General features: G+C 37.9%; 1 protein-coding gene across 3 annotated transcripts in view; it reads left to right on the top strand.

Annotated features, from left to right (window-relative positions):
• Positions 1 to 15,187, top strand: part of Cep44 (centrosomal protein 44) — a 20,159-nt gene that overhangs the window by 2,626 nt on the left and 2,346 nt on the right. For all 3 annotated transcript variants that reach the window (XM_031339846.1, XM_031339847.1, XM_031339845.1), the window contains exons 2-8: positions 986 to 1,122; positions 2,839 to 2,986; positions 4,072 to 4,218; positions 5,275 to 5,397; positions 7,861 to 8,028; positions 8,952 to 9,158; positions 10,205 to 10,277. In XM_031339846.1, the coding sequence (XP_031195706.1) occupies positions 1,034 to 1,122; positions 2,839 to 2,986; positions 4,072 to 4,218; positions 5,275 to 5,397; positions 7,861 to 8,028; positions 8,952 to 9,158; positions 10,205 to 10,277 (955 nt within the window). In that variant the 5' untranslated portion in view covers positions 986 to 1,033. The remainder of the gene's footprint in view (positions 1 to 985; positions 1,123 to 2,838; positions 2,987 to 4,071; positions 4,219 to 5,274; positions 5,398 to 7,860; positions 8,029 to 8,951; positions 9,159 to 10,204; positions 10,278 to 15,187) is intronic.

Genomic DNA, 15,187 nt, shown 5'->3' with positions numbered 1-15,187 from the left:
TCTTCTTCATATCAGCAATTTCATTTTATAAGAGCTTCAGTCTCAGAGAATTTATTTTCTCCAGGTACTCTTGTAATTTTCTTGAGCAAGACACTGATAAACTATGAGTTTGGCTTAGTTTGGTTTGGTTTTTGAGATAGGCATCTCTGATACGCAAGTATGTGAAATCCAAGCCCTGGGGTAATAAATAATAACTTAAATGTGTGCTAAATTTATCTTCATTTTTTGTTTATATTATATAGGTTTTATAAGCATTCAAGGTAATTAATGATGGAGGCCATTTCAACTTATCTTTTTTTCCAAATGGTACCAGCTATGATTTGGATGTGAAGGGTCCTCCATAGGCTCATATGTTTGATAACTTGGTTTCCAGCTTGGGATACTAATTTGACAGGTTGTGCAAACTTTGAGAAGCGGGACTTAGCTAGAGGAAGTTGCTTGGGGAGTGAAGATGCCTTAAGATGATGGGTAGCCTGATCCCAGTTCTTGGCTGTCCTTCCTCTGGTCTGGTTGTAATGTGGACTAGCAGCTACTGCACATTCCTGCCACCTTCCTGTTGCCTGTCACTGTGGCTTCCACAGTGTGAAGACCCATAGCCCCTCAAGCACTGAGCCAATAATCTGTTTTCCACTGAGTGTGCTTCTATTAGGTATATGGCCCCAGGGAAAAAGTAAGATTGTAGTCCATTATCATTCAAGGTAAAACATTTGGGAGAGTGCTAGATGAAATACATTGGAAGAACATAAGTACAAGGCAAAATAGAGGACGAAGTAGAAGCCAAGTTTGCACTTAGGGTTGAAAGAGAGTCGGCACGAGGCAGCAAGCCAGTAAGCTGCCACGGAAGTGCCAAGTTCTGAGGAGCAGAAGTGGGTGGTGTAGCAGCACGCTGAGGATACACAGAGCAGGTGTAGGAGATATATGCACAGTAGAACAGAGCACCTTCCAAAAGCGCATAGCTAACCAGGACTTACAATCTCATTTTTAGATGAAAGGTTGTAAGATTATTTGAGAGTTGGAGCTGAATCGGAATATAATGGCAACAGGTGACTTAAAAAGAAGCTTGCGGAAGCTAGAACAAGTGCTTCGTTCACTAAATTACCCTAATGAGGTGGATTATGTCGGGTAAGGTATAATGCATTTGATATTTGAAACTTACTTGTGAGCTTTTTTTATTATTTTGCAAAATGTTTGAGATATGTATGACATGATGAAAATAATGATTCTTTTTAATGAATCCTATTTAAATTCACTTGTGGGCTAATAGCTTGGTACTGGAACTGGCTACCAATCCTGATGACCCTGACTTTAATCCCCAGGCCCTACACTGAAACAAAAGATCCATCTCCCTCAAATTGTCCTTTGTCCTTCTTCATATGTGTACCAAGGTACCTGTGCTATTGTGTTTGCATGTGAGTGTGCAGTAAACAGCTGTAATAAATTTAAGAGAAATTTACTTGTAAATATACATATCTATTGTTATATTTAAGAAAGCAGAAAACTGTAGGAACTTAAAAGTTTGAATAAAAATTCCAACCCAAGAGAATTTAAGATGGCTGTTTGTTAGTTGTATATTCGTCAGTCTAGATACTGCATCTAATTTTAAGCTTACTGGAGTATAGTGGATTTTGTTACTTATATAATCTGCCATTCTCTCATTCCACAGGGTAGTAGTATTTTTTATATAGCCAGCATGAGCACAGGTGTCAGTATTTCTTGCAAATGTATTTTTTTGTATAGAAGATGGATTTAGTCCACTTACTTTATATGTTCTCTTAGCGTGGAAGATTCTGATTAGTGGGGTTTCTGAAGGCAGCCTCCATGTTATAAAACTCTTATTAAATTTTGAGTGGAGTGTTAGAAAGATGCCTTAGCAGTTAAGAGCACCTGCAGCTCGTCCAGAGAAATAGAGTTTACTCCCAGCAATCCCATCAGGTGCCTTCCATCTGCTGTTGCCATGGGCATGACACATACAGATAAAAACAAAACAAAACAAAAGGCTTTTTAAAACTTTGGGGTGAACATGAGGAGGTTTACACACACATTTCAATTCTGTGGAAAACACTGTTCGTATAGAAGTACAGCATAACTTCAGCTGGCCTATTAAAGATATAGTTCATTTGCTTCTTTGTGCAGGATTCAGCAAGTCATTATCTACCAGTAAATAAGTAGAGAATTAGAAACAGCATGAGGCATCAGATACCAAGGAGATAGCTTCCTGAGGACCAGCATTAAGTAATGAGTCATAACGAATAAATGCAGATAAAGGTGGCATGTAAGGCCCCCTCCTACCCACGAATACAAGCTGAGAAGGAACAGCTCTAAGGAAACAGAGTTGGCACCTCGTCACAGCATGAGCTCTTTCCTGTGCATTCCTCCTTCCTAACTTAGAGCTCGTGAGATTAAGGTGTGCAGGTTAGTGTAGGAATAAATGCGTTTTTATCTTCTCGAGAACTGTAAGGTAGTGCTTCCACTTCGTCCTCTATTTTGCCTTGTACTTATGTTCTTCCAATGTATTTCATCTAGCACTCTCCCAAATGTTTTACCTTGAAAGATAACCATGATATAGGGATTAAGTAAGAATACACTTTAGAAAAGCCATAGAAACTGTAGGAGATAGGCTGTACAGTGAGAGTGAGGTTCTAAGCACATGAAAATGAACAGTGCTGTTTCATAATCTGATCAGAATGGTTCAGAGTAGCATACAGAGTCTGGAGAGTCATGTATTTCTTCATTACTGTGTCTATAATGATAGCCAAGTTATTGACAATACTAATAATTATCCTTAATCACCCAGGCTTTGGACCTATGCTAGTAAGTCTTTTTCCCTTTTCCTGGCAGCCTGATGAAGGGAGACACAGCAGCATCCTTGCCCATCATCAGCTACTCTCTTACCTCATACTCCCCTTATGTAGCAGAACTTATGATGGAATCCAGTATAGAGCTCATAGCCAAGAACGACGTGCGCTTTACGGATACTGTCTATAAGGTAGTCTCAGTTTATAAAACAATAATTACTTTATTGAGTGATTTTTAAAATTAATACTTTAGTAATAACTAACGAAATGTAGTTGCATGCTCACTTACCAGTGGTCCTGAGAAACTCATTGATAGGCAATTTCATCATTGGGAAAATATTAGAGAGTGCTTGCAGAGACCTAAATGTTGTCTATATGCATAGCCTATTGCCTTTGAGCTACTAACTTATAATGTGTTCCTATTCTGAATATTGTGTGATATAGTGCAGTATAAGTATTTATGTGTCTAAACATGGAAGTAATAAAGTTTATTTACTAGGCCATAGAAAAAAATCCAGCTCCATCATAATCTGGGTCTATTATCATATGTGGTCATGTGTCACACATGTGTATACTTGACCAAGTATTTTCATAGGTGTTTATTTCATTAAAATATGGTCTCTGTTGCAATAAATATGTAATTCCTGCTTGCTTTTTAATATTATGATAACTGGTAAATATTTGTCACTGGGTGTAATCTGCCTGCTTTCCATGATATTTTACTAAATGTTTGAATACTGGAGGAAGCAAGAGAGAGAACTGATAGCCCATGGGCTGCTGTATTAATTACTTATAATATACAAAGTAAAACCTTCATAGTTTGTTCCTTGAGATCTGAGACAAGATTTTTTATCTGCAGTAGCATCTAGACACTTGAATGGAGACTGAATTTGATCTCAGTTGATTTTTATTTTTAAAAACTTCTTGTTTACCATTAATTTTATCAAGTACTATGATTTTTCATGGGTTTGTCTTGTTTTATTTGAGATAGGGTCTCACTAGCTCTGGCTGTCCTAACGTGCTCACTGCCCTCTCTCTCCCTCTTCCTCCCTTCTTCTCCCTTTCTCTTCTTTTCCCTTCTGTCCCCCACCCAACATATCCCTAGCAACTTGTCTCATTCCTGGGCATAAATCAACACTAACTCTATACTTTTAGTACCTTTACTTAATGACTTGATCTTTCTTTCAAAGGTAGTTATTACCTTCTGATCAGGTGGCTGTATAATTTCAAATTAAACAAAAAAATTGCTCCTAATTATACCTTTATTCCTTTGCAGCTTCTTCGTGATCAATTTGATTATAAACCAATTTTGACAAAAAAGCAGTTTATACAGTCTGGATTTGCTGAATGGAAAATTGAAATTGTCTGTGATATATTGAATTGTGTGATGAAAAAACACAAGGAATTGATTGGCCTTGACAAGGTAATTTTATGAATAGATTTTAGTTCTAACAGATGCTAAAAATCCCAGTATTTGAATTGACAGCAAATTATTTAAAAGTGCATGGTCACTCAACCACTGGGCCCGGAAGTTCTTTGACTATTAGATTCCACTGATTAGGGAAAGAATTCAGGGGCCTTCGTAGAAGAGACTTTAGCGTAGAAACAGATTTACTGAAGCAAAAGCAGCAGTACTTTTCCTCAGAGAAGGGAGTGGACAACAAGCTTGGTAGGTGAATACTCCAACTGTTATTCATCTGGGTGTTTTATGAACTGAAGGAAGTTCTTGGTATTAATGCTATACACATAATTGTGGAATTGTCTAGGAATTTCAAGGGCATATCTAGGAACTAGGATTAGTCTCTACCAAAAATGGGTTGTGTAGAACCAAGATGGGAATTTGAAGGGATGTGAATGTGTAAAACCAGAGGTTCTGAGGAGTCCTCCCTCTAACATTTATGTCTCAGAATGTCCTCTAAAGGACAGATGTTTCACAGCTAGCTTCTTGCTGAGGACAGATCACTGCAATATCAGGATGTCCTACAGTCTGACCTAGATAAAGCACCTAGTTAATCTAAATCTCACTGTTCCATTTAGTCCGCATATCGGATGCCATGGTTGCTCCATTATATACATATAGGGTATAAACTATCAGGGATCATAATTTCTCTGATACTAGTCATGTGTTTTACACATCTGTGATCTGTAACTAAATTAACAGTTCAAAGATAGTACATTTTTGACACCTTTTAAAGATTTTGTTTTATTTTCTTGTTTTTTTTTGTTTGTATTTTAACTATGTAGCCCAGGCTGCCTCATAGTTTCTGGGTAACTAACGCTGGCCTCAGCCCTCCTTCCTCAGTCTTGTGCATGTGGGATTACAGCCCCATCATATCAGTCCCACTAAATTTACAAAGCATGCTTCATTCCTTTCACTATTGACTATCATCGAAACAAAGTATTTAAATAATAGAATTTAAATGCACATCATACTTTTCCTCAAAATGTATTATTTTGTCTACTTCTTTTCCTTTCTTAGAATTCATCATGCCAGAGGAAGAAGAACATTTCTGAGAAGCCAGAACCTTGTTCAAACAGTGAGAAACGCCCTGCAGAGGCTGTTGGCATTGACATCACGGGCAGGTTCAGGACATCAGGAAAGGTAGGAAAGAAAAGGAGCGGAAGTGTCTGCGTGCAGTGGAGATAGAGTTCTCTGCAGCAGGCAGACGGGTACAAGGTGTTTATTAGTGCACACTAGTCTTCTTAAAGGCCTTTCTTTCATTTATTTAGGTGTTTTGATCATATCCACCCCCTATCACTTTCTCCTACCCCGCTTCCCTTTCCTCCCAGCAGTCTCAGCAGGTGGCTTCTCAGTGTGATGTTTGGGGACCATTCCTAAACTTGTGAGACGCATAAACAGGGAAAATTGAATAGGTTTTATAGTTGTAATGTTGAATTTTTCATTTCTCAGTTAAGATGTAGTAAGGTTATATTATAGAGGCATTGGCATGCTTCTAAAAATATCTTATGTTGTATATCAGAAGGAAGCCAAAAAACATGTGGATCTAGAGTTATGTGTAGTTGTGAGTTTCCATGTGAATGCTGGGAACCAAACCTGTGTCGTTTGCAAGAGTTTGTGTTTTTTAACCTGAGACGTCTTTCCAGCCCTCAGTATATACTCTTAATTACATATCTGATCATCCCTAAAAAGAGGTGTGTATGTATTAAATAATCCATTAGTAACAAGAGTGATTGTGACAATTTTTTTAGATGCAATGAAAACCAAGAGTATAGATTCTCTAGTGATCTGGTTTTGAGTATTCATTCTTTATACGTATACATTGTCTCTGTCTTTGTCTGTTTTGAGCACCTGTGTCTAAATGAATCCAATACATTTAGAGATAGCAGTTTTTCATATCCAAGGGGAACTCTAAGCTAATATTCTGTTTTAATAATAAATGTATTTTCAGCTATTTTCCTTTTGGGATGAGAGGACAGAATACAGATTAATAATCAATATATAATTAGATAAAAGATGTAAATTGTTTCTAAATAAAGTAAAATACATAGAATTACTTATTCTTTAATACATGACTAGAAAAGCTTTAATACCAGAAACGTGAATAAGTACTCAAAAGGTGGTAGAATTCATAAACATTTATATTTCTTTGTTGACAGAGAAGTTGGGTCAGTGCTGAAGCAAATTATCTCCTTCCCGATGCCTCATGTCATGTAGATGGTTTATGATTTCTTCATGCATTAGGGGTTTTCCATGTCTGTACAGACAGCCCATAAACAGACAGATGGTGGCTAAAGTGCGAGGTCATTCTTAGTTTCTTTCAGTATTTTGAACTTTCAGCTAAAGATAACCTATATTCTGTGATTTGATCAATAGCAAAAATTATAGTGAGTCCTCACACAGCTAGTTGTTATTTAACTTATAAACTATGTCACTGTTTTTGTTTGTTTGTTTATTCATTAACAGAGTCACACTGTATAGCCCAGGTTGGCCTGGACCTTCTAACACTCCTCTCTGGGCTTAGTGAATGAATGCTGAGATTATGGTTGTGTGCTGCCACACCTAATAGTTGTTTTTGTTTTGTTGTTTTTTTGGTTTTTGTTTTAACTTTCTATCATGTAATATTTCAAACATTTACAAAAGCACAGATCAACCTGTTTCAACAATTAATCAGATCTTTTTTAATCCTGTTTCATCTTTACTGTAACCATTTTCTCCAGCATTTGAAATCAAGCTAAACATCTTTAAAATATATTTTGAAAGGCTGGAGAATCTTAGAATTTAAAATGAGGGCATTTAGTAGAAATGTATATATAATGTGTAACCTTTACTTAAAGAAGGCATAGGAAGTCTCTGTGAGTCAGGAATGTGGACTGGTCAGTTCCAGGAACGGGATAGCGGTCAGCCATTAAGAAGATAACATTGCCCAGAATAAGGAACAGGACAGCAGTCAGCCATTGAGAAGATAGCATTGACCAAACCACAGGATATTGGTCATCTAATTAGTCCTAGAAGTGGTCAGCCATTAAGAAGATAGCGTTGACCAAACCACATCCCTCTAGACAATGAGTATGCAGGATGACTTCCTTGTGTCCTGACTCAGCTAGGTAGTGGGTTTCTTTAGAATTTTCCATTGTTCTCTTGTTATGTTTCCCTGGTAACCCTTCCACCCCCCTAGTTTGTGGTTTTTTCCTTTAAATACCCCTTACTCCTCGTGCTCGTGGTCGAACCCCTCTGGCCTGCCAGGCTATGAGTTCGACCCCAATCTGGAATAAACCTCATGTGATTACAGCAAGTTCGGTCTCTCGTGAGTCATTGCGTGGTTGTGTCGTCCAGAGACTTGAGTAAGGATCTCCCAAGTTCTGGGGGTCTTTCAATTTCAGTATTTAACCTAAGACATAAGAAAGCTTTAAAAAGCTGAACTATGTCTCCCACGCACTTATAAAATATGTTAATATTAGCATCTTATATTATGATACATTATTGTGGTAATTTAAATGTCTTTAAATCTTTATCCAGTTTGTCTAGAGAATAATTGCTGTGAATATACTTAAAGGAATCGTGGCAGTAAACCATGGAAGAATCTGTTGGTGTTTGTCTCTGCAGAAGAAAGCTGTGGTGATCCGTCACCTCTACAGTGAAGAGAAGGTTGGCATTCCTGAAGGGACGGTAACCTCAACAGAAGTGAGTGGAGGCTGCGAGGATTCGTCAGAGCAGAGTTCTGACATTCGAATCCCAGAGGAGCCGGCCCGTGCGGTCAAGACTGAGCTGCAAGTGAGGACTGGCAGGCTCTTTAACACACTGATGTGTGTATCTGCTTATTTCAGTCTTTGAAACCTGGACTGTTTGTCAACTCTTAAATTATGGCATCTATGTTATTACTTAAGAATGAATCAATCTTATTGGATGGGAGTCAGTGGATTCCACTTGTCAGATCTGTTTGAAGTTTCCCTCCTGAGTTAGAAGTAAATTAAAGAAAAATGAAAAAAAGGTACCTGCATCAAAGAAATTACAGTCTAGCGAGAGAGATGTGCCGCTTTGCACGGTAGAGTTCTGTACCACTTGTAAGCTTGCCATTTTATCCCATTTTCCCTTTGTCAGCAAAGGGAGTTCTAACTCTGTAGCCTTGGCTGAAGATGTATAGCTCAAGGTGGCTTCTAATTGCAAAACCCCTTGTGCCTGGCCTTTTGTGTGGTAGGGTTACAGATGTATGCTATGCCACCCGGCTCCTTGCTACTTTTCCATTACTGTTACTCCTTGACACAAGCACCCTTATGTATAGGATCTCTACTGTTTCTAATACAGTGCTTGTGTCTTGTGGTCTTTTTACAGTTTGGGTTACAGTTGGATTTATGAAAGTTTATTTATGGGCCTACTTTGTGCTGTGTGACGCTCTAGCTAATTGTCATTTTGTCTTGCTTATTTCCTCTTGGGTTTGTATTAGGCATTGTTTCAAGAAACTAAGCAGTGACAGTTGTATTGTGCTACCTAATTTAAGAGCATTCTGCAGGTGACTCCACAAGTTGTTGCTGTCAAAATGAAGTCACTGGGGTCACATATGATAGACTAGTGTTAAGGTCCAGTCTGTCTGCAGGAGGGCTCTGTTCTCACACTGTGCTCCTTCCTGAGCTATCAAAACAGCACAAAGGAATGGAAATGTCACTTCATAACATCTGTCTTCTTGTTTATCATTTTAGGATATGTGTGATAATCCTGAGATTACCGCACTGCAGATCGCACTGGCTGAATGTCAAGAAAAGCTGAAGCAGCTGACTTGGATAGAGAAACGGCTTGAGCGTCTGGAAGCTACAACCAACGGGAAAGTGATGGTCGATGAGAAGGCCTGGAATAACCTTCTAAGCCGAGTCACTCTTCTTGAAACAGAGATGCTGTTGTCTAAAAAGGTAATGTTGTGGAAAGCTGTCTAGTGCAGTGAAGTGTTCGTCTTGTTACATCTGTGTACTCTTGGGAAGGCCATGGGAGGGGCTACTTAGGAAATAAGAAATGCTTACTTAAAGTCTGCTTAAGTTTAACAAGCTTCATTATACTTCTTATGGCTGTTTTCCTCTCAAATAAGATATTTTGAGGAACCTGTAAGTTGAGATTTTAGTGAATAATAGACTAATACTTGAAATACTTAGAATCAGGTAAGAATATTTTGAAAAACTTAAAATTATTTTATGTATTTTAGTAGGACAAAGTTTACAAAAAAAGTTGTAGAAAAGGTAAAAAGTGAAATTCCCACTTTTTCTTCTTTATACATTAACTTCAATCCTAAAGTGAATTTAATAGAAACAGTTATCAAATTTACTCTTCAGTCACTGTTCTATTGCTGTGAAGATATACCATGGCCCAGGCAACTCTTATAGAAGAAAGGCTTTAACTGGGGGCTTGTTTACAGGGTCAGAGGCTTTAGTCCATTGTCATCATGGCGCAGGAGGGGGCAGGGGTGGAGCACACACGCTGGGACTGCTGAGAGCTGTGTCCTGACTGAGAGACACTTTGAACCTCAAAGCCCACCCCTAGTGACTTACTTCCTCCAACAAAGGCCATATCTCCTAATCCTTCTGGAATAATGTTCTTTCTTGGTGACTAACCATTTAAATATATGAGTCTGTGGGGGGCCAGTCTTATTCAAACCACCAAATTTACCATTGCCTTATAAAGAAATCTCTTTTATTTCTTAGGATTTCAGTTTCTAGTCTTTCCCTTTTGGAGACTGGAGTTGTAGATTCAAGAATGTTACTATCTGCTTCTGCATCTAAATGGAATAATTTAGACAATTATATTATCTAGGGGAATAATTATATATATCAGGAATAATTATATATTATTTGTAAGCAAATTTATTTAAACCAAAAATGCTCTATGCCTTGCTTATATCTTATGTTTAGTAGTGTAAAATGAAACAACTTTCATTTTGTTCTAAATATTTGTCTGTACATTCTAGAATGAATCTGTAGAGCATAATATGGCAAGTCAAGACTATGAGTCAACTAGTGATGTGGATGTTGTGCCGTATGGTAAGTGCTCAAATTGTTTTAGTGCTGTTGACTTGTGTGCATGCGTGCACGTGTGCATAAGCCAGAGGTCCATATCAGATTTCCTTCTCAATCACTCTCCACATTATTCTTTGAGATAAAGTCCTCACTGAACCTGGAGCTCAGCAACTTGGCTATACTTGTTTGCTAGCAAGCTCCCAGGATCCCCTTGTCTCCATCACCCTAGTAGTCAGACTGTAGATGCAAGCCATTACATCTGATTTAAAAAACAAAACAAAACAAAACAAAAAACTCCATGGTTTTGGACATCAAATTAAGCAAAGCAAATTAACTAGTCGAGCCATATCTCTAGTTTTTATTACACATTTCTTTTTTTTTTTTTTTTTCAAGACAGGATTTCTCTGTGTAGCCCTGGCTGTCCTGGAACTCACTCTGTAGACCAGGCTGGCCTCGAACTCAGAAAGCCTCTGCCTCCCAAGTGCTGGGATCAAAGGTGTGCACCACCACCACCCGGCCCTAATTACACATTTCTATTAATAAAATAAAATTTCAGAGCTCTTAGAAAAAAGAAAATAGGAAACCACAGACTGCCAAAAATTGCCTTATAAAGCCAGAGGATATAGTTTTCAGGGAATAGAGGATAAATATACTCTAGTGCACAGTCTTGCAGATCTTGTTTACTTTGAATCATTTTAGAATAACATAGTGCAGTCAGTAAGAAAAGCAGACCTCTAAAAGTTATGCTTACTGATGGTAATACAGTGAGAATGGTGTAGAGCTCAGGTGGCCTTTTCCATGCTAAAACCTCCTACAGATATTCTCCATGTTACTGATCTCCCATTTCAACAACAGCTTTTATTCTAGCAAAGGGCCACATTTTATCTCATAGTATGAGAACATATTATGTTCGTAAAAAAAAGATGATTTCTATGATTGACAGTTTATCATGAGGTTAAATTTCAGTAATATAGATGTGTAACATCATTAGAGCTTTTTAGCTGCTATATATTTAGCAGTCTGCATTTTACAATATGCAATTTAAGAAAATACATTGTTTTATCAGCTGTACTAACTCATTTAATTCCTAATACAATAATCTAAAATAAGTACTATTATTATGCATATGTGACTATCTCAGATGAGGAAGATGAATCTCATTGAAACTCATTGATGACTATGTCAGTGGCCACCCAATCACTGAATGGTGGACAGAGTTGAGTTAATCATGGCAACTTACTCTGACAGGTTTCCTCAACACTACATAGTGCAAATACTGCTATCATCTCACAGAAGACAATTTCAGTCATTACATTAATTACTTGGGATGCTTTTAAAATTATTAAATTTATCATGGGCTGCAGATTTCATGTTAGGAAGCATGTTGCCTTTTCCCATTGTCATCCATAGTTCAGTATCAAAAACTGTAAAATTCTTAAGCATAAATTTTTGTCCTGTGATCTGTCTAACACAAAAAGAAAAAGTGTCTGTCTCCAGTGTGTGTATGTATTAGAGTTCAGCCATTTATTCACCCAGAGAGCACTTTGCCTGCTGTTTACAAAATAGTACCTTTTCCAAGTTCAGCTGCGCCTGTTCTGATGTACTCACTGTGCATACCCAAGTTTAAGCTGCTGCGCTAAGACTCAGAATAAGATAGGTAGACCCTTACCAAAATAGTTTTAGATTATGATTAAAGTGAATACCTCGTGTCCTAGAGATTATAATTTGACCTAAGACTTTACAGAACCTCACACTCCACAGCTTGTGAATAGAAGCACAGGTTGTTTGGCTTCGTTAGATACAGAATACAATGCAAATGTATCATTCTGATCTTAGAATTGTGTTCAATAAGGAAGGAATTTGTGAGGTTCCATATTTGTTTTCCTGTTTATCAAAAGTATGTTAATCCAATGGGAGCTGTAAAACATCTGTGTCTTGGGGTGAGTGGGCAGTATTGAGTACTGTGTAGAAGTGAGGAGCCTCTGATGTACATGCTCTTGGGAGCAGCAGTCATGTGATGATCCATGACACGAATGAAGGACCCTGAAGTCCAGTTAAAGAGAAGCACTCATGTTAGTGGTGAGGGCTGCATCTGGCCATTTTTGTGACTGAATAGTGACCTGGTTTACTGTCTTCAGACATGGCAGTGGTTTCACTTCTCTGCATTTCATGACTTCAGGTGAAATTGCTGTCTATTAAATACTAATTATTAGTATATATAGTAGCTTGGGTATTAATTGCCAGGCAGGCTAACCAACTATCAAAGCCGGTCCTTGCTTTACTTTGTCTTATACACTTATCCTCTTAGAAGAAAGAAATATTAGTCCAGGTGTTACTACAAGTCCAAGCCTACTATACTGGTGTGATCCTTAACTAATTGATGAAAAAAAAATTACTTAGCAAAACCAATTAACTTGGCCAGCATCATACATTATAACTTAAAAAAAATTATTTTATACTTTCCCAGAAAATTTTTCAGCCAAGGTAGAACTGATAGAAAAACAATGCTATTGTTCAATAAGCTTAGGCAAGAATGTAGCATGCATCGCTGGCAGTCCACAGAGACAGGAAGAAAAACAGAAAAATCACCCCGAGACATGCCAACCAAGCACAACTCATTCCACTCATTTCAAAGAGAAGCCTTCAAGTAAGAGGACTTGGCACTACCTTTTGTCACATATCCTATGCCACCTGGTACATAGGATGGACACCTATGTTTGCTAATTCGATCTACCCAAATTAAAAATAAGGCTCCAAGAGCATTCTTTTCTTCCTGTTTGACTACAAGAAGAGTGCATATATGTGTATATGAAGGGAGTGGAAGCAGAGGACTAGAAAGACCAGGTCATAGAGTTTACCCTGGAGGCATAGAAATAGTTTAGCTAATATTTTCAGATTTATGTTTCAGAATGATTCTCATACAAGGAGAATAGTGATCAACTTGAGGAAACTAAAGCACATGTGTGTCTTAGTGATCATTTCTCAGAACAAAATGAGGGATTTACTAGGACACTAATCCTGAAGATAATGAGCAGGTAAATGACTGGAGATGTATAAATAGTGAGCTGTGGTTACTGATACAAGTAGAAGCAGTGCAGGAGAGAAAAAGGGTCAGACCAGCCTTACGCTGTGCTTGCGTTCCAGGTAGTTGTTATTCTTTAACAGAAGATGGAAATAAAGATGAGGAGAAGGTACATAAAAAATAGTGAATTCACTTTTGAATATGATTTATTATGTATGAAATACTTAAGATCTCGCCGGGCGGTGGTGGCGCACGCCTTTAATCCCAGCACTTGGGAGGCAGAGGCAGGTGGATTTCTGAGTTCGAGGCCAGTCTGGTCTACAGAGTGAGTTCCAGGACAGCCAGGGCTACACAGAGAAACCCTGTCTTGAAAAAACAAAAAAAAAAAAAAAAGAAATACTTAAGATCTCGACAACTGAGGTCTTGATTTGTAAGTATTGGCTTGCAAATTATTGAAGACTGAAGAGCCCAGTTTGTTGTAGTACTAGTAATATAATCTTCCAGAGCTGGCCATGAGAAATCATGGTCAGGTGAGAGTTGAGTAAGCTATGTAGTGTCTCACCATTAGTGGCACTGCTTGTCACAAGCAGTCCCTCCTAGTGATGTTCCCTTACCTCCAACTTCAGGAGCCTGGTGTGGATCATGGCTAAGAAAGTATGTTTAACCTAGTAAGATTTTACTAAGAGCACAGGAAAACAGAACTGTCGTGAGCATAACATGCACTTAGCTGATCTATTAAATATGGCCCTCGCTAACCTCTGGTGATCCGGATGGTGTGTCTGTCTGGGTAGCCTCCTAGCTTGCCTAGTGCTAATCTTCTGTATGTAGGCCCCTCACTAACCTCTGGGGATCCAGATGGTGTGTCTGTCTGAGTTGCCTCCTAGCTTGCCTAGTGCTAACCTTCTTTTATGAAACAGTGATATGCCTCAAAAATCCAAGCACCAAGTTCAGGGTGAGGAGAGCCATTATTGTCAAGTGTCTTCTCAGCCCGGCATGCTTGTTCCTTTTCTCCTTTGGGACAGCATAGGAAATAATCAGAACCTTCAGAGAACAACTCTCTCTACCAGAAGAAAATACTACACATACATAGAGGCATGGAAGTTACAGTTTCTGCTGAGTTTCAAACTATTTCTTAACATTGCCAAGTTCCTACAGCTCCTGTAAGCAGCCCGGTGTTGTTAGTCTTCAGAGCTGTAACATGTGACCTTGTGAGTCTCAGCTAATTGGATCACAAGTACACATCTAACCAGTAAATAGCAGTGCGAAAGGTGTCAAGTCGAATGACATTTCTGTCTTAGAATTTTTTAACACCAAAATTAGTCAGTCGGCTCATGTTAAGCTTGGACTGTTCTATTCAGACTGAGTTTATTCAGGAGAACAAGCTAAGAAAGCCATTCCAGCGAGATAACCAGCAGGCTGGAGCAGACAGCAGGTTGTCAAGGAGGATTTGGCTGTATCAGATAGAAAACATTGGTTTAGTTCATGAGTATTAATCGCTTATCATCCAGGAAGGCACACAACAAATGCTCTTTATGAAAACCAGTTTAAATGATTTATTTTTGGCTTTGTGTTTGTAGCCAAATTTTTAAATAGGCATGACTGATAGAAAAATGATGTATCTGTGTATGTTGTCCAGCAATTGATGGAGTTAATGAGAAAAATGTACTTTTATTTTGCTACATTGATATCAGAATATCTGGCATAAGATTTTTTTGTTATTGTTATTAAGAACCTAGATCTTGAATTTTTAACTTTTTTTAATATATGTTAACTCAAGATTGGATCCTTTTTGATATTAATATATTTATTATATTTATATATTACATACATTTATTGTGTTATATAACATATATAATATGTAATATGGATAAATATAATATAATATATTTATATGTGTTAGAATTATATATTT

This window comes from Mastomys coucha, unplaced genomic scaffold, assembly GCF_008632895.1.
Source record: "Mastomys coucha isolate ucsf_1 unplaced genomic scaffold, UCSF_Mcou_1 pScaffold22, whole genome shotgun sequence".
NCBI lineage: Eukaryota > Metazoa > Chordata > Mammalia > Rodentia > Muridae > Mastomys > Mastomys coucha.
The sequence above is the reverse complement of the archived record's forward strand: the minus strand, read 5'-3'. Positions and strand labels throughout refer to the sequence as shown.